This window comes from Rhinopithecus roxellana, chromosome 8 (assembly GCF_007565055.1).
Source record: "Rhinopithecus roxellana isolate Shanxi Qingling chromosome 8, ASM756505v1, whole genome shotgun sequence".
Taxonomy (NCBI): Eukaryota; Metazoa; Chordata; class Mammalia; order Primates; family Cercopithecidae; genus Rhinopithecus; species Rhinopithecus roxellana.
The window spans coordinates 133,686,791-133,707,063 of record NC_044556.1 but is presented as its reverse complement, the minus strand read 5'-3'; the positions used below and the strand labels follow the sequence as shown (position 1 = coordinate 133,707,063).

General features: G+C 38.3%; 1 protein-coding gene across 1 annotated transcript; it reads left to right on the top strand.

The window, feature by feature from the left end:
* Positions 1–9,334: 9,334 nt before the first annotated feature.
* On the top strand, positions 9,335–18,834 carry ARPC5 (actin related protein 2/3 complex subunit 5). Its single transcript, XM_010368947.2, has 4 exons — positions 9,335–9,754; positions 12,098–12,170; positions 14,595–14,771; positions 17,454–18,834. Exons 1-4 carry the CDS (start codon positions 9,612–9,614, stop codon positions 17,514–17,516), a joined length of 456 nt encoding a protein of 151 aa, XP_010367249.1. The 5' UTR covers positions 9,335–9,611; the 3' UTR covers positions 17,517–18,834.
* Positions 18,835–20,273: the final 1,439 nt, after the last annotated feature.

Below are 20,273 nucleotides of genomic sequence, written 5' to 3'. Positions count from 1 at the left end.
GGACCAGACAGCAATGACAACACAAACCTCTATGACCAACTCCTGTCATGGCATTGATTTTCTATGTGACTAGAAATCTGTTTTCTATGTTTCATCAAGCTACAATCCAATCCATAAAATACTAAATAGATGAGAATTAATCAAGCTATAATCTAATCCTGCTGATCTGAGAGCAAATCCTATTTCTTTAAATTGCCATTACACTTTTTTTATTCATAGTATACGCAATCCAAAAAGTTCCACAGAATGGAATCTTACTCTTCTTACTGGTTTTTAAGGAAAGCCACATAAATTGAAAAATTTAAAAAAATAATAAATTTAAAAAGGAAAGCCACATCATAACCTGTACTAATTTAAAATAATATTATTCGGCCAGGCGTGGTAGCTCCTGCCTGTAATCTCAGCACTTTGGTAGGCTAAAGCAGGAGGACTGCTTCAGCTCAGGAGGTAGAGGCTGCAGTGAGCTATGATCACACCACTGCACTCCAACCTGGGCAACATAGCAAGACCCTGTTTCTAAAAAATAATAATATTATTACTAACATTGAGTGAGAGCTATATATCAAGTATTTTTCTAAGCACTTACATGTATTCATTTAATCCTCCCAATAATCCTATGAGGTAGATATTATTATAATACCTACTTTACAAATAAGGAAATTGTAGCACAGATAATTTAAGTAACCTCCCAAGTAGTAAATAAAGGCCGAGCTGAGTGTTAAACCCAAGAAGTCGAGCTCCAGAATCCATGTTCTTAATCATTATGCCTTAATGCTTCTCTAAATAATAACAATGCAGATTCACTACAAAGCCTAAAAGAATCCATATTTATTTAGGACCTGTCCTGAAGCTTTTCTGTCATTCTGCTCAAACCACAGTACCAGTGGGCATCCTCTAAACTATGGAAGCCAGGTAGGCAGGATGGGCTAGGGTGGAAAACTTTAGTAGGTTCTAGATACCAGAACTTTGGCCCTGCCCCACTCCCCTGTTGCCCAGGACCTCATGCCAAACATAAATCCCAAGATTATCTTATCTTAGATGTCCCTGACTTTCAGGAATGTACTAAATCTGGGACCCAAGGCAATGGAACATTGTTTTACTGCATTGTCTAGTTAAAATTAGTGTAAATGGTTCCTCAAAAAATTAAAAAGAGAATTAACATATCATCAGGCAATTCCACTTCTGGGTATAAAAAACAAGGTCTTGGCCAAGCACAGTGGTTCATGCCTGTAATCCCAGCACTTTGGGAGGCTGAGGTGGGAGGATCGTTTTAGCCCAGGAGTTCAAGACCAGCCTGGGCAACATAGCAAGACCCTGAATCTATTTAAAAAAAGTAAAGTAATTTTTTTTTATAAAACAGAACCTCAAAGAGATATTTCTACACCCATGTTTATAGCAGTATTACTCACAATAGCCAAAAGGTAGAACCAAACCAAGTGTCCATTGACAGATGAATGGATACCCACGATGTGGTATATATATACAATGGAGTATTATTCGGCTTTAAAAAGGAAGGAAATCTATTCACGTGCCACAACATGGATGAACCTTGAGGACATTATGCCAAGTTAAATAAACCAGTCAAAAATAGGCAAACACCACATGATTCCACTTACATGTGGTAAGTAGAAAATGGTGGTTGCCAGGGGCTGGGGAGCAGGGAACAGGGAGTTATTGTTTAATGGGTACAGAGTTAGTTTTGTAAGATGAAAAGAGGTCTGGAGATGGATGTTGGTAATAGCTGTACAACAATGTGCTTAGTACTACTTAATTGTACACTTCAAAATGGTTAAGATAGTGATTTTGTTATGTCTATTTTATCATAATCTTTTTTAAAAATTGAATTACTAGTTGACACCTACTGATCTCTCTAAATACAAAAAAAGTGACATCTTTTCTGTTAGACTAAATATTAGAAATCAGGCTCTATGTCGCCGGGCACAGTGGCTCACGCATGTAATCCCAGCACATTGGGAGGCCGAGGCAGGCGGATCACCTGAGGTTGGGAGTTTGAGACCACCCTAACCAACATGGAGAAACCCTATCTCTACTAAAAACACAAAATTAGCTGGGTGTGGTGGCCTGTAATCCCAGTTGCTCGGGAGACTGAGGCAGGAGAATTGCTTGAACCCAGGAGGTGGAGGTTGCGGTGAGCCGGAGATCGTGCCATTGCACTCCAGCCTGGGCAACAAGAGAGAAACTCCGTCTCCAAAAAAAAAAAAGAAAGAAAAAGAAATCAGGCTCTATGTCTAGTCTCAAAATACAGAGATAAGGTAAGGAAAGCTCACAGTAATATCTAAAAAACGAATATCCTTTAAAAAATCATTAAAATAACAAGGTTTTTTTAGGTTCACAATTTGCAGTTCATTTCAAGCTCTTATATGGGTTTGTTTAGACCTTTGATACTTGGCTATATACTTATTTTTAGAAAAAAGTAATTCCAATTATTATAATTTGGACTAATGAGAAAGATACTGAAAGTAGAGAATGGTGATTAAATGCACAAACCTCAGAATCTCACAGACTCAGTTCCCACATCATTCTGCCAGCTGCTGATTGAATATCATTGGCCAAATTACATGACCTCTCTGAGCTTTAGTTTACTCATTCATAAAATGGGGACACTAATTTCTAGGCCGTAGAGCTACTCTGGGGATTAAATAATGCAAGTAAAGGGTTTATTTACCAAGTGTTTGACACACAATAAACTTATTAAGTGGTTACTATTATTAATAAAATATGAACAGAATAAGGATAAAGAGTAGGAAATTATAAGGATTGCAGGATCTTTCAAATATTATCAAAACTATGAGTCTTAGATAGTTGACTTCCTATTTTCTTTAAGAAATAAAGATAGGTCGGGCACGGTGGCTTTCGCCCGTAATCCCAGCATTTTGGGAGGCCGAGGCGGGCGGATCACGAGGTCAGGCGATCCAGACCATCCTGGCTAACACGGTGAAATCCCGTCTCTACTAAAAATATTTTAAAAATTAGCCAGGTGTGATGGCAGGTGCCTGTAGTCCCAGCTATTGGGGAGGCTGAGGCAGAAGAATGGCGTGAACCCAGGAAGCAGAGCTTGCAGTGAGCCGAGATCACGCCACTGCACTCCAGCCTGGGCCAAAGGGAGACTCCGTCTCAAAAACAAAACAAAACAAAAAAGAAGAAGTAAAGATATGTTACTAGAATTTGTGATAATCAGGTTGGGGAACAAAAAGTTGATTTCAATGTTTTGCTTAAAGAGTTAATAGTGGTAATGAGAAAAGAAAAACGTCCATGGTCATGGCAGATACTAAAATAATTATAAGAAAATATTTTGTGCAACTTCTTGCCAATAAATTGGCAATCTAGATGAGATGCATGATTTTCTAGAAACACATAAATTCTAAAATTGATTCAATAAGAGGAAGAAAATCAAACAAATCAATAATCATAGAAGATAAGAATGATGGAAGATCTACCTCTAAAAATATCAGCAAGCCCAGGTAGTTTTGCAGCACACTCTATAACTTTCAAAGACCAAATAGCATGATAATTTCTCATCATTTAAACTATTGCAGAGCGTAGGAAAAAAAGGTGGAAATCTAAATTTGTCTACAAAGTTAGGCTAACACTAATATCAAAACTGGATAAAGATAGCACAAATAAATAAAATTATGGATCCATCTTACTTAAAAACAGAAATTATGGCCAGGCATGGTGGGGTGGCTCATGCCTGTAATCTCATCACTTGGGAGACCAAGGTTGGAGAACTGCTTGAGTCCAGGAGTTGAAGACCAGCCTGGGCAACACAGGGAGACACTGTACCTACAGAACAAAATTTTTAAAGGCAGCACGCAGTGCCTCACATCTATAATCCTAGCACTGTGAGAGGCCAAGGCTGGCAGATTACTTGTGCTCAGGAGTTCAAGACCAGCCTGGACAACATGGCAAAACCCCATCTCTATAAAAAAATACAAAAATTAGCTAGGGGTAGTGGCATGCTCCTGTGGTCTCAGCTACTTGGTAGGCTGAGGTGGGAGGATGGCTTGAGCCTGGGAGGTCGAGGCTGCAGTGAGCCAAGATCACACCGCTGCCCTCCAACCTGGGCAACAGAGTGCGATCCTGTCTGAACTTTTTTTAAAAAATTCTAAAACCATACAAACAAAATATAAACTAATCAAATCCAGCAAGTAATTAAAATGGTAATATTTCACAACCAAATAGAGCTTATTCTAGAAACATGCGAATTTTTCAGTGTAGAAAAATATATACATATTCACTACACTCATAAATTTAAAGATAGAAACTATACGATTTTTATGATTAGATCCCCATAAAAAGCATTTGATCATTTTAGCAGTCATTTCTAAAAGTCATAAAGCAAAAGTAAATATGTCAACTGGTGAAATACCAAAGACATTTCCATTGATATAGGAACGAAGCAGAAGAGCCCAGCACTCAATTTTTCAACACTCCTTTCAATATTCTAGCATATACAATAAGATAAAATAAGTGACAGAAATATTGGAAAAGAAGATGTAAATTATCATTACCTCAAATATTATACAGTGTGATAAGAGATGCAACCTTAAAACAACTGTTAGCATTAATAAAATACCCCCATGCTAAGAAAGAATACAGGATAAATATGCTTTAAAGTCCATAGCTTTCATTTTATATCATTAAGCGGTTAAAAAAATCAAATGAAAAAGTCTCATTCACAATACTTTAAAAATAAGACTTATTCTTTAGCACTAAATCTTTTTCCTGAGGCAAGAGTACAGATTTACAATTTTTTTTAATCTTTGAAGTACTAATATATGAATAAAGGTTTATGAAAATTGCAGATACCAGGATGAAATCACTTTTTGTCAAACACAAACTAGAGCCAGGAGAGCACAAAGGAGTAGAGTTCATGATTGCATGGACGAGATAAAAGACATTTTTGGAAGTCTTGTCTCAAAGACTTTCTAAAATAAGACATTCTGTAGGACTGCAGCAATTCAGATAAAATGCTCTCAAAACAACACCTGCCCAGTAATACCATCTCCTCCTCTAAAATGTCGCCAAGTCTGACTTTGAGTATCCAAAACCAGTATCTGTTTCCAACCAGCTTACGTGAACTTCTCCTTTTGCCAAATAAAAGTTTCCCTTTGACCAGGCGCGGTGGCTCACGCCTGTAATCCCAGTACTTTGGGAGCCCAAGGCAGGCGGATCACAAGGTCAGGAGATCAAGACCATCCTGGCCAACAGGCAGAAACCCCATCTCTACTAAAAATATAAAAATTAGCTGGGCGTGGGGGTGTGCGCCTGTAATCCCAGCCACTTTGGAGGCTGAGGCAGGAGAATCGCTTGAACCAATGAGTCGGAGGTTGCAGTGAGCCGAGATTGTGCCACTGCATTCCAGTCTGGTGACAGAGCGAGACTCCATCTCAAATAAATAAATAAATAACATTTTAAAATGTTTCCCTTTATCCTCCCTTCTTTGATGCATAAGTAGCTTGCCACAGCTATGCATCTCAGGTTATAATCCTCCTTTCTAATTCCCAAATAAATTCAATGTATTTAGAGATTTTTTTTTTCTTTAGCTTACAGGTTTTTAGTTGACAAGTTTTAGTAGAGAGTTCACCCTATCTACTCCACTTTAATGTGTAATCATAAAATTATGTAAAGAAAAAACTTGAAACAAAGAAAAAATGAAATTTTGAAGGTTCGTGTTTTAAAGTTTAACACATAACCAGTTGATGCAGATATTCATTCATAGGAACATTAAATCATAATATAATCTATGCACAACATGCTAAAAATATTCTTATATTTTTATTATGTATATTTATATATATTATGTTGCCAGAGAACCCTGGTATTAAAGCATCCTTACCAGAACCGAAATTCACTTATTTATATTTATAATACGTTTTACATATTTTATTAACATTCATTTTGCACTTCTATTTCAAATAATAAAAATAAATAATGTCACGTTGCAGGATTCAATATCTTTTTTTTTTTTTTTTTTGAGATGAAGTGTCTCGCTCTGTCACCCAGGCTGGAGTGCAATGGCACGATCTCGGCTCACTGCCACCTCCGCCTCCCGGGTTCAAGCAATTCTCCCACCTCACCCTCCCAAGTAACTGGGACTACAGGTGCGCACCACCACCCCCGGCTAATTTTTTGTATTTTTAGTAGAGACAGGGTTTCCCCATGTTGGCCAGGCTGGTCTTGAACTCCTCACCTCAAGTGATCTGCCCCCCTTGGCTTCCCAAAGTTCTGGGATTACAGGCAAGAGCCACCGCACCCAGCCAGGATTCAATGTCTTTATTTGTTATTTAAGTGTTTAGTGGCAAGTTTGGGGAAGAGAAGCACATGTTAGAATCCTTGGTTTAAAATGTCTGAAAAGAAAGACCTATTATAGCCTTATTAAAGTCCCTTCTAACTGAAAAGATCCTTGGCTGTTTGCATCATCACAGAAAATAAGGAACTACATATACAGCATTAACCTTGAGAAAATTCAGATTCGGTCCTGCTTCGGTATTGAACCAAACTAGGTTATTTGCACAACAAGTAAAATGTCTTAAAACCTTATAAACCTTTTATATCAGGGTAAGCACTCATTTGAAAAATTAAAATAAGGAAAATAATATTACCTAAGATGAATTAAGTATCATGATTAACATTAAAAATTTAGAATTTGCAAGGAAGTGAAATAATGAGCTTTCTAATTAAAAGATAATTAAGGACAGATTTCTCCACATACACACAAAAATTTCCCTAAAGCTTTATAAAGATATAACTAGCTAAGAAGGTGGAGAAGTAATTTATGTGCCCATTAAAAAATACTCAATCTCTGAATGTTAGTCCAAAATTAACTTATCAGATCCTTAAATCATTGGCTAGAAACACGTTGAGTACCTATTATGTACTAGGCACTTAGATCATTGTAAGACAATAAAATTTACTGCATTAGAAAAGACATTTTTCACATCTTAAATGCCATAAGCATTATTTGGCTGGCAATTAATTACATTTAACACATTAAACATATAGAGCAAAATTCTGAGCAATCAAAATAATTATACCCTTGAGCAATCGATTATTTAAATTCCTTTCACTATTCCCTTAAGCTGATTTCTACTCTGGGATTCTTTCATAGTTCTCAAATAAGAAAATAAAAAATTTCCTAAATAAGGCAACACAAAAGAATAGAAATGTAAGAGAAGAGCTGTATCAGCTCTTGAATATATCCCTGTTTCCATTTGCTCTCAATAGTGCCTCTATTGTTCGATTTTCTCTTCAAAGAAAAATATTGATTTAAAAGAAGAAAAAGTACAATCACCTTTAACAGCTAAAGCATACTGATTTAACATCTACTAAAGTTAGCAAAGACTGAAACTGAAAAAAAATTGTAAAATCTCTATTCTAAGTTATATAATGCCATTCACCATCGTAATTACTTCGGTACATGGCTTTTTAAAATAAATATTACCAACAGGTAAAATTTTTTCCTTTGCTGTCTTAAGACAGTCCTATGATAATTTTTACCAGTGTGTATGTTCATAGCTTGAATGTTAATTTAAAGCAATGTTACTTCTATCACCTAAATGATATACTTATAGAAGAGTGGTTTAATTGGGAACAGAAAAATGCTACATTGCTTCTTCCCAAGAAAAAGGGATGTATTCCATTCTCGAGGTCTCTCTCCCACTCTCTATTTATATATAATATACTGCATAAATACACACACACATATATATGTATTTTTTTGAACTTAAAGAAGACTGGATGTATGTATTTACACGTATATATCCAACAAACATTTAATTTTGAGATCTCTCTCCCTCTTCTATTATTCTCAGTATGATTCTCAAACTGTACAGTCTTTCACTTTTCATTCATTCATCAAGCACGTATCGAGTCCCTTCTGCATGCTTAGTTTTTTGTCAGATGGGAGGAAGATACAAAAGAAAAATTGTCTCTGCCCTTCAGAATCTTTCCATCTCTTCTAGGAACAAGATAAAACACCATATATCATTAAGCAATTTATAAGACTAGTCCCAAAACCAACGGTACAAGTAACATGCATTTTACATTTATGTAGAATTTTAGAGCTTGGAAACACTTTCGTGATATTTAATCCTAAGAACAATCTTGTAAAGTGCACGTTATTAGCTCCATTTCGGTGATGAGGAATCTGAGAAAGAATTTTAAGTGACATGTCTCGTTCAAACATTATGAGCGGAAGAGTCAAGACTTAAGCCTGAGTTTTCTGATTCTAAGCCCAGTGCTCTTTTCAACACAGCACTGGAAACCAAAGATTGTGGCACACAACAGGACAACAGCCAGTCTTCTGTTCGAGTACCAACTAAACTGGACCCATACCTGAGCAATGTCCAGCCAAATGTCCAAATTAATTTTATCCTGCAAATATTTGTTCTTCAGTGTAATACAGCACAACTACCATTTCCTTCGTCTTAGTGCCTTTATCTCCTACATTCCGGAAATGGGGATGTCAAATATTTTTTTAAAAATCTGGCCTAGATGGAATCATATAAATCTTAAATCATAATATAAATCTTAAAGGTCTGGTTTCCACCAATCCTTACCCATTTTGTTTTCCCCCAGCACTAGAGAGCCTAACCTACCCTCACCCCTTTTGAGCATTCTTGCTCCAAACAACCACTTATTTTAAGATATCAATGACCCTTTCCCAAATTCTACAAATTCACCCCAGTTTTGCCAACCGACCCCAATGCCTGCCCGGACACGTTCCCCTCCCTCCCAGTAGATTTGATACCGAGTTAAGGTTCTGCAGATCCCGTCGCGATGCTGTCACACAGCACTGACAGGTAAGATTTGACCTTTCGACTCCGTCCTTGGGGACCTCCCGCTGGCCAAGTAGGGTAGTTCCAACCCCAGGAAACGGGCTTCCCGCTCAGGAACGCAGCCCCTAGCAGCGCACAGTCCGAGGTAACGTCTCCGGCAATTAGAACGATGCTGGGCGCCCCGGTGTGCATCACTCCGCCTCATACTCCTGCCAACTGCAGGGCACTCGGTCCGGCAGCCAGTCCATCCCACCCACATCCAAGTCCCAGCCAGTCGGACCTTACGCAGGACCCGGATGACAGGTCTTTGACGGTTGCAGCAAAAGTCAATGCCACCTGCCACTGCTGCCCATCACGGACAACCTCAGACCCCCTAGACTGGACCGCAGAAAAGCGTTTCTATGGGAACTCCCTGGGAATCACGTGATGCACTCGGACGACCAATCGTTTCTTACCTCCGCCCGCGATCCAGGTTTCGGCCCTCCCTCTCGCCCCCTCCTCCTTCGTCCAGTCCCGCCCCTTGCCTACGGAGACCCCGCGCCTGCGCGCTGTGTCCTGCGCGCTCCCTCCCCCGCGCGCGCTCCCCGTGAAAGAGCGGGGGCGGCGTGGGAGGCGCCAGGAGAGCGTGAACCTGAGGAGGAAGAAGCAGGGCTGGCGCGCAGGCCCAGAACCGTCCGAGCCACGGCAGCCGGCGACGCCCCAGAGCGGAAGAGGGAAGTGAATCAGGCGCCGGGCAGTGGGCTGCTGGGCTCGGCTTGCTGAGGTAGAGGCAGCGCCAAGTAGAGGCCTTTGCCGCTAGTAGGGATTGGGATGTCGAAGAACACAGTGTCGTCGGCCCGGTTCCGGAAGGTGGACGTGGATGAATATGACGAGAACAAGTTCGTGGACGAAGAAGATGGGGGCGACGGCCAGGCCGGGCCCGACGAGGGCGAGGTGGACTCCTGCCTGCGGCAATATCCTTGCATTCGCCGCCCTCCCCACCCTAGCCCAGCCCAGCCCGCCCTTGTCCAGAGACCCGGGAGCCTGAAGGATCCGCGGGGCACCGGCGCGGAGCTGCCCTCTCTACCTGCAGCTAAACCTGTCTCTTTGGGGTCTACCGCTCTGAAAGGGCAGGAGGAAGCCCCCGTTTCCTACCCTACCGTAGCCAGGAGACGCGAGGGTCCCACTCTTGGAAGCCTGCCCTCCCCCGCGCGCCTTCCACGCCCCCAGATTCCTCAGGTTGCACCCGAGTGCCTGCCTGTCTCGGGAACCGGTCCCGCCGGCCGCGCCTTCGCGGCGTTAGGGAAGGCGGCCCGGGCTGGTGGGGAAGGCTGGTGCCGAGCGCCTAAGTTTTTCTTCGTAGAACTCTATTTCCTGGAGTCACATTAGCTCCAGAAATTTCTGATTGTGGGGAACCTGCGTCTTTCCTTAGTGGTTTTGTTTTTTGTTGTGTTTTTGTTATTGCTAGCATTAAGACAGTTTATTCCTTACCGGGGGCAGGAGGTACATGGTACGGTTCGAAAATTGAGGTCCCCTATGCTTTCAGCCTATTGGCCTTTAAAAAAAAAAAAAAAAGGAGGGGGGCATTTGACAAAATACACATTGCACAGAATTTGTTAACCGGGGGATGGGAATGAATACAAAAAATACAAAACTCCTAGAAGGAAGCTTGGAGCCTTTTACCTGCTAAGAAAAGGACAATAGAAAAAACGATGGAAAATGCGTATGGAGAATCCTTGGAAATATTTAAAATAAACTCCAATGAATAAGATAGAAGATGAGACATTTGTATAAAGCAGACTCATTTTTGTAATCCTAAAATTGATTCCATTTTAGTTAAAATATGGCTGTCAGTTCCCGGTTTCTGTTTTTGCATATTTGAATATTCATAACTTTGGCTTCGCATTTTCATTACATCTTTTTAGAAAAATGTAAATGTTGCAAAAAACCGAAGCTATAGTTTTAGAAAATCTCAAACACTGGCTTTTTATGCATTTCTGATTATTGGGTGTATTCATAAGGAAGACTCAATGTCCTGTTATATGGGGAAAATGTGAGTGAAAATATTTAATGGCAACAGTATCCTTTTTTAAAGGCACCTAAATACAGCATTAGACGTTTATCAATATATAGATAGTCCTTTGATTGCCACAACTTTCACAATTAATTAGCTGTTGCTCTTTTACATTATTTAAATAAGTGCTTGAGGTCGTAAAAAATGAGCTAATCACATGAGGCATGCTTCTCTGGAAATCCCTGCAGCCTTGAAAATAACAGCTTGTCAACCAGAGATTTTGTGTGTGTAAGAACTTTTTCTTCGGAAGATAAATGGTGAACATGCTTCCTAAAAACATTATTTGTGATGGATAGATGGTGTTTTATGAAACCCCAATGTATTTTAGGTAATTTATGGTGACTCTTAAGTGGTACTGCTGTATCCATATCAGTGGATCCGCTTTTTGATCAGTACATGTTAAAATACAAAGATACTGTCTTTTCTTACCTTTACATACAGCCAGGAAAGACAGCCCTAGTGGTGGGGTACTAGAGATGGAGGAACAAGTGAACTCTGTGGTTTTCCTTTTAGGGGAATGTCTGGTACATTCTGACAGTCTGATTGGCCTTCTGTTTCTCATGCTTGCTAACTCACTAGTGCTTTCAAAGAGAGTCTGAATTTAATAGGTATGATCTAACACAGTTTGAATAACCTTTGTGAAATATGAGAGAAAGTATCTAAAGCAAAAAATTAAGGTGCCACCTAAGGGACATATGAATTATTACATCTTCTGTGATGCCTCTTTTCATCTATATTGAGAGACTGCTAATGTGTATCATTGAGATTGCTAATCTGCCTGCATGTTCTACCAGCATTTCAGTTAATATAGAATATAGTAAAAGTTTGGTCTTTATTTTTTCACTTAGAATCACAGGAAAAGACACATTTTGGTTGATAATAGGTTATTTCGTTTGGGGGACTTATAATTCTGATATATATTTTAGGATTTGTTTAACACCACTCTGGGTAGTGTTTGCATATGTATCTCACTGGGAAATGAAAGACTGTCAAGGTGTTCATTTGATAGTTAGAACCAAGGGTGAAACAGTCTTTGCTTTATTAAAAAGAAAGTCTAATGTCGTCTTTTGCTTTTGATATCTTGCCTTTGATTAACATCCTGGAAACCAACACATTGAATTTCCAGTATTGAACATGGTGACCAGTAATTTTCTTTTTATATGTAAATCAAGTCTTCAGAACCAGTGGTTATAATACTTTCCTGGGGGCCATGCTTTGCTGCTACACCCTTAACTTCCATCACAGGAAACATGACAGCTGCCCTACAGGCAGCTCTGAAGAACCCCCCTATCAACACCAAGAGTCAGGCAGTGAAGGTGAGTCACAGACTACAACACAGTGATCTCTGCTGATATCTTATTCTTAGTAAAATCCTCTGCAGTTGCAAAAAAAAAATCAATATTTTAACTGTTTGCTATCTTTGACATAGAAGAGTTTATAATGTGGTTTGATAGGTAAAAATTTCACATGAAAAAATAGCCCTGTAATGTAGTTATGATAATGCTGCATGGTAAGACACGGTGAGTTCAAACGATAGTGAAATCATTTGTGTGTGTTTTTAGAGGAGACCACTCAGGCTGAATTTGAGCAAAGGTTTGAAAAATAAGTTAAACCTTTACAAAAATAAACAGATTGTAATTGCTTTTTAAAGATTTTTAAAAACCGTACAGATACTAAATATTTATTATAGAAAGCTCAGACATACGGGAAGGTTAAAAAGGTAGTCATTTATGGTCCCACCACCCAGAGATAACAGTTACTACTTTGGGGCCTTGCTATATTGTTAGAGTTCCCTTTTGTTTTTTAAGAATGAAATTTTATAACCTGCTTTTTCGGCTGTATGCAATGTACAAGAGATTTCCTTCGCAATAAGTTTATTTCTATAGCATTTTTAACAGTTGTATATGGATAAGCTGCAGTGTATACATAACTAATCTTTTGTTATATATTTAGACTGACTTTTCCTATTGTAAACCACTGAAATGAATATTTTTTGGTAAATTTTTAATTGTTCTCTTTGAGTAAATTGCTAGCAGTGAATTACTGGATCAAAGAATGCACTTTTTTAAGACTTTTGGTACATGTAGTATTGCCAAATTGTCCTTCAGAATGGTTGTGCAACTTACATTCTCTGTAGTCTTTTAGTAGTTCTTAACCTATTTAGGTATTTATTTAAAATGATGCCCATAGCATCAACCTCATTGTCCATAACTATTCATGCATCCTAGGAGCTTTAAGAATCTCAATTGAATAGTAGTAAGTAATAACTTAGGTAAATGCGTAATAATTATCTAGATAACATAATTTTTTATCGGGGAAAAATTGCTTTGGAAGTTGTAAAGAATGTCGTTGAAATTTCACTTTTACCCTGGATGCAAAGATATTTTTCTAAATCTGGTGATTGCATAGTCTTTAAACCAAAGATAACAATAGGTAGTAGAAACCTTGTGTGAAATCCTGACCAGTAGGAATGCTGGAGGTAGCACTTTGTGTTGAATGGAAGGAGAAACAAATTGTTGAAAAGGTCAGTTAAGTGTTCCCTTTGCTTGCCTGGATGGGTAAGAAAATAACTGCTTTTGAAGCAGGCTTTTGCTAAAGAAAAAAGATCATTATTAATGAACATCACGATATTTTGTATCTACAGTCAATTCGTGTAAATTACAATTTTCTTTTAAGACAGCTTTGTTTATTAAAATTTTAAAAGAAAGTTTTTAAGAAAAAATTACTTCTGAAGGATAATTCAAGGTGGAACTGCAAATCTGCTTCCTTGTTTTGTTGGGAATTTTTTTTTTTTTTTTTTTTTTTTTTTTTTTTTTTTTGAGACGGAGTCTCACTCTGTTGCCCAGATTGGAGTGCAATGGCGCAATCTCTGCTCACTGCACCCTCCGCCTCCCGGGTTTAAGTGATCCTCCTGCCTCAGCCTCCCGAGTAGCTGAGATCACAGGCACATGCCACTATGCCCAGATAATTTCTGTATTTTTAGCAGAGACGGGATTTTACCATTTTGGCCAGGCTGATCTGCCCATCTCGGCCTCCCAATGTGCTGGGATTACAGCTGTGAGCCACCACACCCAGCTGTTTTGTTGGGATTTTTTTTTTAAGATCAAGACATAAAATTTAAATGTTGTTTTAATAAATTGTTAAATTATCACATTGATCTGTTAGCAAATCCTCTTGGCTCTGCCTTCAGTTATGTCAATAGTCTGTCTAGTTTTTAACCACCTCCACTGCTACTGTGCTCGCCACATCCGGCCTGTATTACTGCAATTACCTCCTAATTGCTCTCCCTGCTTCTACCTTATCCCCTACCCCCACTGCTTATTCTCTGTAACATAGATGCCAAAGCAATCCTGTTAAAATGTGAGTCAGATTATGGCACTGCTCTTAAAACCTTCCAATGTCTTCTCATTTCTCTCAGTAAAAGCCAAACTCCTTACAATGCCTGGAGGCCTTACACGATCTGTCCTCTGTAACCTCTGACTTGCTCACCTGCTTTTCTCCCACCAGTGCACTCCAACCACATTGGGTTTTTTTTCCTATTCCTAGAACACACTGAACACACACTTAATAGCGTGTTCTTTCCTCTGTCTGAAACACTTTCCTCAGTTATCCCAGGCCTTCCTCTTTCACGTCCTTCAGGTCCTTACTCAAATGTCACCTTCTTAGTGTGGCCTTTCTGAAATTCTAAACCATCCTCATACAGATACGTCTAAATGTTCTGTTGTTTATTTACCCACCAGGACCGGGCAGGCAGCATTGTCTTGAAGGTGCTCATCTCTTTTAAAGCTAATGATATTGAAAAGGCAGTTCAATCTCTGGACAAGAATGGTGTGGATCTCCTAATGAAGTATATTTATAAAGGATTTGAGAGCCCCTCTGACAATAGCAGTGCTGTGTTACTGCAATGGCATGAAAAGGTAAATTATGAATTATAAATCTACATAACTGGTTCTTTTACAATAGGGAATGACAGTGACAACCTCTCTCGCCTAAATAACCATTTTGACTTGGTTGTACTTTTTTTATTACAAATAAAATGCATGAAAATGATAGTTCATACTTATGTTTACTAGCCTTGGTCTTAAGAGATTCTGATTCCAACACTTGTGTTTATTCAGCAATGATTATTAGTAATTAAACATAATCTTGAACTCTGAATTAAATCAAAACTTTGTAAAATAAAATAAGCAATATAAATCAAGAATTCTTTCACAGTGACCAAAGGGTGAAAACAACACAAGGATCATCAACAGATGAACAGGTAAATTGTAGTACATACATACAATGGAATATGATTCAACCATAAAAAGGAATGACATTCTGACACATACTATAACATGAGTAAACCTTGAAAACATACCAAGTGAAATGAGCCAAATACAAAAGAACGAATATTTTATAATTTTACTTATATGAAATAATCTAAGATAGGCAAACACAAAGGGACAGAAAGTCCTTAGAGGTTACCAGGAAGTAGGAAAAGTAAAGAATAGGGAGTTAGTGCTTAATGGGTACAGAGTTCCTGCTTGGAGTGGCAAAGAAGTTAGGGAAACAGATAGTGGTGATGGCTACAATACATTGTAAATGTAATTAATGCCAATGGATTTTACACTTAAAGATGGTTAAAATGGCAAATTTTGTGTTAGATATTTTACAACTTTTTTTTAAAGAATTGGGTTTGGAGGATCAAGAATTCTTAAATCATTTTTTTTCTATTTTCATGCATATATTTTGCAATGTAAGTAGATGCTGGTACATCATCTGTCAAAAGAGTACAAGGAATCTTGATCTTTGGGTAAAAACCTGGATAACATGTAAATAGAACCAGCCATAAAAATATTAAGTGTTTGAAGTGTATCTGAATGAAAACACACATAAGAAAAAAGTACATAGTAAAACTTGTTGTTTAGCCTTGGTCAAGTCACTTTATCCCTCATACACTATCAAAAAGAACTAACATTTATGGATAGGGTAACCATTCCTCACAATTTTCCCAGGATAGCCCTAATTTATGCCTGTTGTCCCATCATAACTATAAATAGTTCCCCCTTTTACTCTAAAATGTACCAGTTTGGATAGTAATTTATATGGCACCCTATTCATGGAACACTTTCTGTTGCCAGGCACCATACTATTAATGTTTTAATTTAATCTTTACAACAACCCTATGAAGTACATAAATATCTTTATCATCCTCAATTTACAGATGAAGAGCCAGCTTTAAAACCAAGCAGCCTAGTTCTAGTATAGCCTCAAGATTGCAGTGAACATTGATTAAGCACTTATTATATTCCAAATACTCTTCCAAGGACTTTATAAATATTAACTCATTTAATCCTCATGAAAACAGAGGGAAATGCTTGCTATTATTCCTCTTTTGTAGCTGAGGAAACTGAGGCATGTGTGAAGTCTTCATTTCTTCCAAATGTCAGTCACCAGTTTTTACCAATCTTCTAAGTATTTCTGAAATCTATCTGTTCAAGTGTATCTAATGCAGCTGTTCACAGCATCTCTCCCAGTCTGTTGCCAAAGCTTCCTGACTGGTTTCCCAGCTACCAGTTTTGCCTCCCTCAAATCTGTTCTCTACCCAGCTAACAGAATGATCTCTTTAAAATCAGAATTGCCCTTGTCAGTCACCTGCAGGATAAAGTCAGAGTTCCCAAGTCTGGTTTCATCTTCCATGTCATTCTTCCCCTCAGGCTATAGCAATGCCAGCCTTTTTCCTGAATGCACCATATCGTTTCACACCTCCATACATTTGCTCAGTGATTCTCTGGTGTTAGCCTGTCACCTGCTCATTCTTTTAATGTGCCATTTCCTCCGGGAAGCCTTAGCTGAAACATTCCTCTGTACTGTTAATCTGGGTATAAACCACTCCCTGGTGCTTTAATAGCACCTGAAGCACAACTCTCATTTCATACATTAGATTAAAATTATCTGTTTATATGTCTGTCTTCTCGTGCTAGACCAGGAAATGCTGTATTTGTTCACTTTTGTATCCCCAGCATCTAGCACAGTACTCAGTATACAAAGGTATTCCATAAATATTTTTGAACAGAAAGAAACCAGAGCTCAGATTCCTAATACTTGATCATTACTCTCTGTTTTTCAAATTAGAGTCAGAGTTAAAGTTTCTAAGTTCTATTAAACAATACCTTCTTTCTTTGGGAGAAAAAAATCTGACAAAGGCTAACTAATTGAAGTGGAAGTTGGGATGGTTGATCCCAGTTTGAATTTTCTCCTGACTGTGTGGTGAGAATGAGAGATGTAGAATGTCCACCTGTTTTGAGCAGGAAGACTACGCTGCAGATTTTTTAAAACATTATTTAGAATTAATGTACTAGAATGTAAACTAGTATCTCACTAAAATGTAAGCTCATGAGGGCAGGGACTTTCAAGGTTTTGTTTATTACTGTAACCCCAGTGCCAAGAACAGTAGTACCTGGTGCGTCATTGGTGTTCAAGAATTTATTATTTGTTAAATGATAAATTCAGGGTCTATAGCCATGCCCATTCCTTCTGTAAGAAAAATGTTTTACTTAACATGAGAATTGACCTTTTACGATTCTGTCAACATTTACATCTTGGTTTGTTTTTAGGCACTTGCTGCTGGAGGAGTAGGGTCCATTGTTCGTGTCTTGACTGCAAGAAAAACCGTGTAGTCTGGCAGGAAGTGGAAATCTGCCTTGGGAGTGGGAATTGCTGGTACAAAGACCAAAACAACCAAATGCCGCCGCTGCCCTGGGGGTAGCGTCTGTTTCTCTCAGCTTTGCCTTCTTGCTTTTTCATATCTGTAAAGAAGAAAATTACATATCAGTTTTCCTTTAATGAAGATTGGGATAATATAGAAGAAATTGTGTTAAAATATAAATGTTTCATCCTTTCAAAACCATTTCAGTGATGTTTATACCAGTCTGTATATAGTATAATTTACATTCAAGTTTAATTGTGCAATTTTTAACCCCTTTTGGCTGGTTTTTTGTTTTGTGTTATTTTTACCTAATACTGAGAGATTTGGTCAGAATTTTGAGGCCAGTTTCCTCGCTCACTGCTAGTTGGGAAATGATATTTATAAAAGATATGAGAGACTGGCAGCTATTAACATTGCAAAACTGGACCATATTTCCCTTATTTAAGCAAAATATGTTTTTGGAGTAAGTGGTGGGTGAATACCACTACCGAGTTCTAGCTTTGTTTTTGCTTGCCTCCTGATTATCTGTACTGTGGGTTTAAGTGTGCTACTTTCTCGCAGCATCCAATAATCGTGGCCTCTCAGTTTATTTGTGGTCACCCAGGGTTCAGAGCAAGAAGTCTTGCTCTATACAAATGTATCCATAAAATATCAGAGCTTGTTGGGCATGAACATCAAACTTTTGTTCCAATAATATGGCTCTGTTTGGAAAAAACTGTAAATCAGAATGATTTGTAGAAAGAAAGAAAAACTATGGTGTAATTCAAACTCTGGGCAGCCTCTGAATGAAATGCTACTTTCTTTAGAGATATAACAGCTGCCTTAGACATTATGAGGCATACAACTAGTATTTAAGATACTATTTAATATGCCCCATAAATGTCTTCAGTGTTCTTCAGGGTAAGTGGGATCTCAGAAGATTTGGTTCAGATCCAAACAAATACACATTCTGTGTTTTAGCTCAGTGTTTTTTTAAAAAAGAAACTGCCGCACAGCAAAAAATGGTTTACTTTGTTGGACAAACCAAATCAGTTCTCAAAAAATGACCGGTGCTTATAAAAAGTTATAAATATCCAGTAGTTCCAAAACAAACCACCTGACCAAGGAGGAAGTCAGCTTGTGATTAGTATTTACATTGGATACCAGTTTTGTAATCACTGACTTATGTGCAAACTGGTGCAGAAATTCTATAAACTCTTTGCTGATTTTGATACCTGCTTTTTGTTTCATTTTGTTTTGTTTTGTAAAAATGATAAAACTTCAGAAAATAAAATGTCAGTGTTGAATAATTTATTTTTCTTTGACTTTAACACTTACGAATGTATGGTTAATTAAGAGGAAAGGTATTCTGCTTCTACCACCAAGTACTGTACTCTTCACAGGAACAATTTGGTAGGGTTTTTATAAGACTATATAGATATAAGATGATAGAGAAGAGAGTCATTAATGATGTCAGAGCACTACTGAAGCCTTTGGAGTGATTCCATAGCCCTCTGGATGGCAGCTGAATGCATGTATGGAGTATCACTGCCCAAAGACCTAGACTAGATAGTGCAAAGTAGCCTAGCAGCTGCAGTCATTCATTCCCAGCCTCCAAAATTCTCTTTCTTACACCTCAAATCTATTTATTGTACTGACCTACTCACAGCAACTTTTGTTTGGTTTCCATCTGCGCCTGACTAGATTCCCACTTTAAAACACTTCCAGGCAATTCCTGGGTGAAGATAAGCTAAGCAATAGGCATTATTTTTAAATGTTACTTAGAGATGGGGACTTGCTATGCTGCCCAGGCTGGAGTGCAGTGGCTGTTCACAGGTGTGATCGTAGTGCACTGAAGCCTCAAACTCCTGGCTTCAGGCAATCCTCCTGCCTCAGCCTCCGGAATAGCTGGAACTACAGGCGCACATGCCACTGTGCCTTCGCCAATAGGTATTAGAGGTAGTCAAGTAGGTATAGCATAACCGATTACAAACTTTAAAATCAAATGATACCGAATGTTTTTTCACAAAATCCTTCTTAACATCACTTTCATAACAAGCATTTGGAAAAATTCTGGAGTTCATATTCTGTGTTCATATGAATGGGTGTATTTAGAATCTGCCAGTTTCTTAGCTTTACTGGGGGGAGATAATAAAAGTATTTAACAAGTAGTATAATATAGAGACCGAGTCAAAATGGATACCAGCTGGAAACAACTGTTTCAACTGTTGCCTCCTGACTAAATGTCAGCCCAGGGTATAATAACCATGACACAATACTATCCTTGGTGAAAAGCTTTGGGAATAGGATTAATTGTGGGAAAAAAATGCCATAGGTATACTTTTAGCGCAGAAGTAGTTGTTTACCTCCCATTCTCCTCTTTTAATCTCAGTGGTTTTATTATTTGGTTTCTTTTTTGCCATTTTACAAAGGGGAAGAAGTGGAAAACATAACCCCTTCTTGATCATTGGGTAACAGCACCATTTAGGTAACAGTCATACTTGATGGCAAGTATGATGATATTTTAAAGACATGAACATGGGAGAAATCAATGTGTAGATGGTACAAATTAACCATATTCTTTTTAAAGCATGTCCTGTGATCCCAGGATCATGAGGACATAACAGAAGAATAAGGTCTGAATCTTGGTCACCAGTTTGCTGTCAGCCTGATTGAGAAGTAAGGTTAAGCACTTGAAAATTAATGTCATACAAAAAAAAAGAAAAGAAAACATACAATTTAGCATTTG

Bases quoted from the DNA above. Each gene is read 5' to 3' on its own strand.
- ARPC5 (XM_010368947.2), top strand. From the start codon at position 9,612: ATGTCGAAGAACACAGTGTCGTCGGCCCGGTTCCGGAAGGTGGACGTG. The intron at 9,755-12,097 runs ATATCCTTGCAT...AACTTCCATCAC, and splicing joins GTGGACTCCTGCCTGCGGCA to AGGAAACATGACAGCTGCCC. The intron at 14,772-17,453 runs GTAAATTATGAA...GTTTGTTTTTAG, and splicing joins TACTGCAATGGCATGAAAAG to GCACTTGCTGCTGGAGGAGT.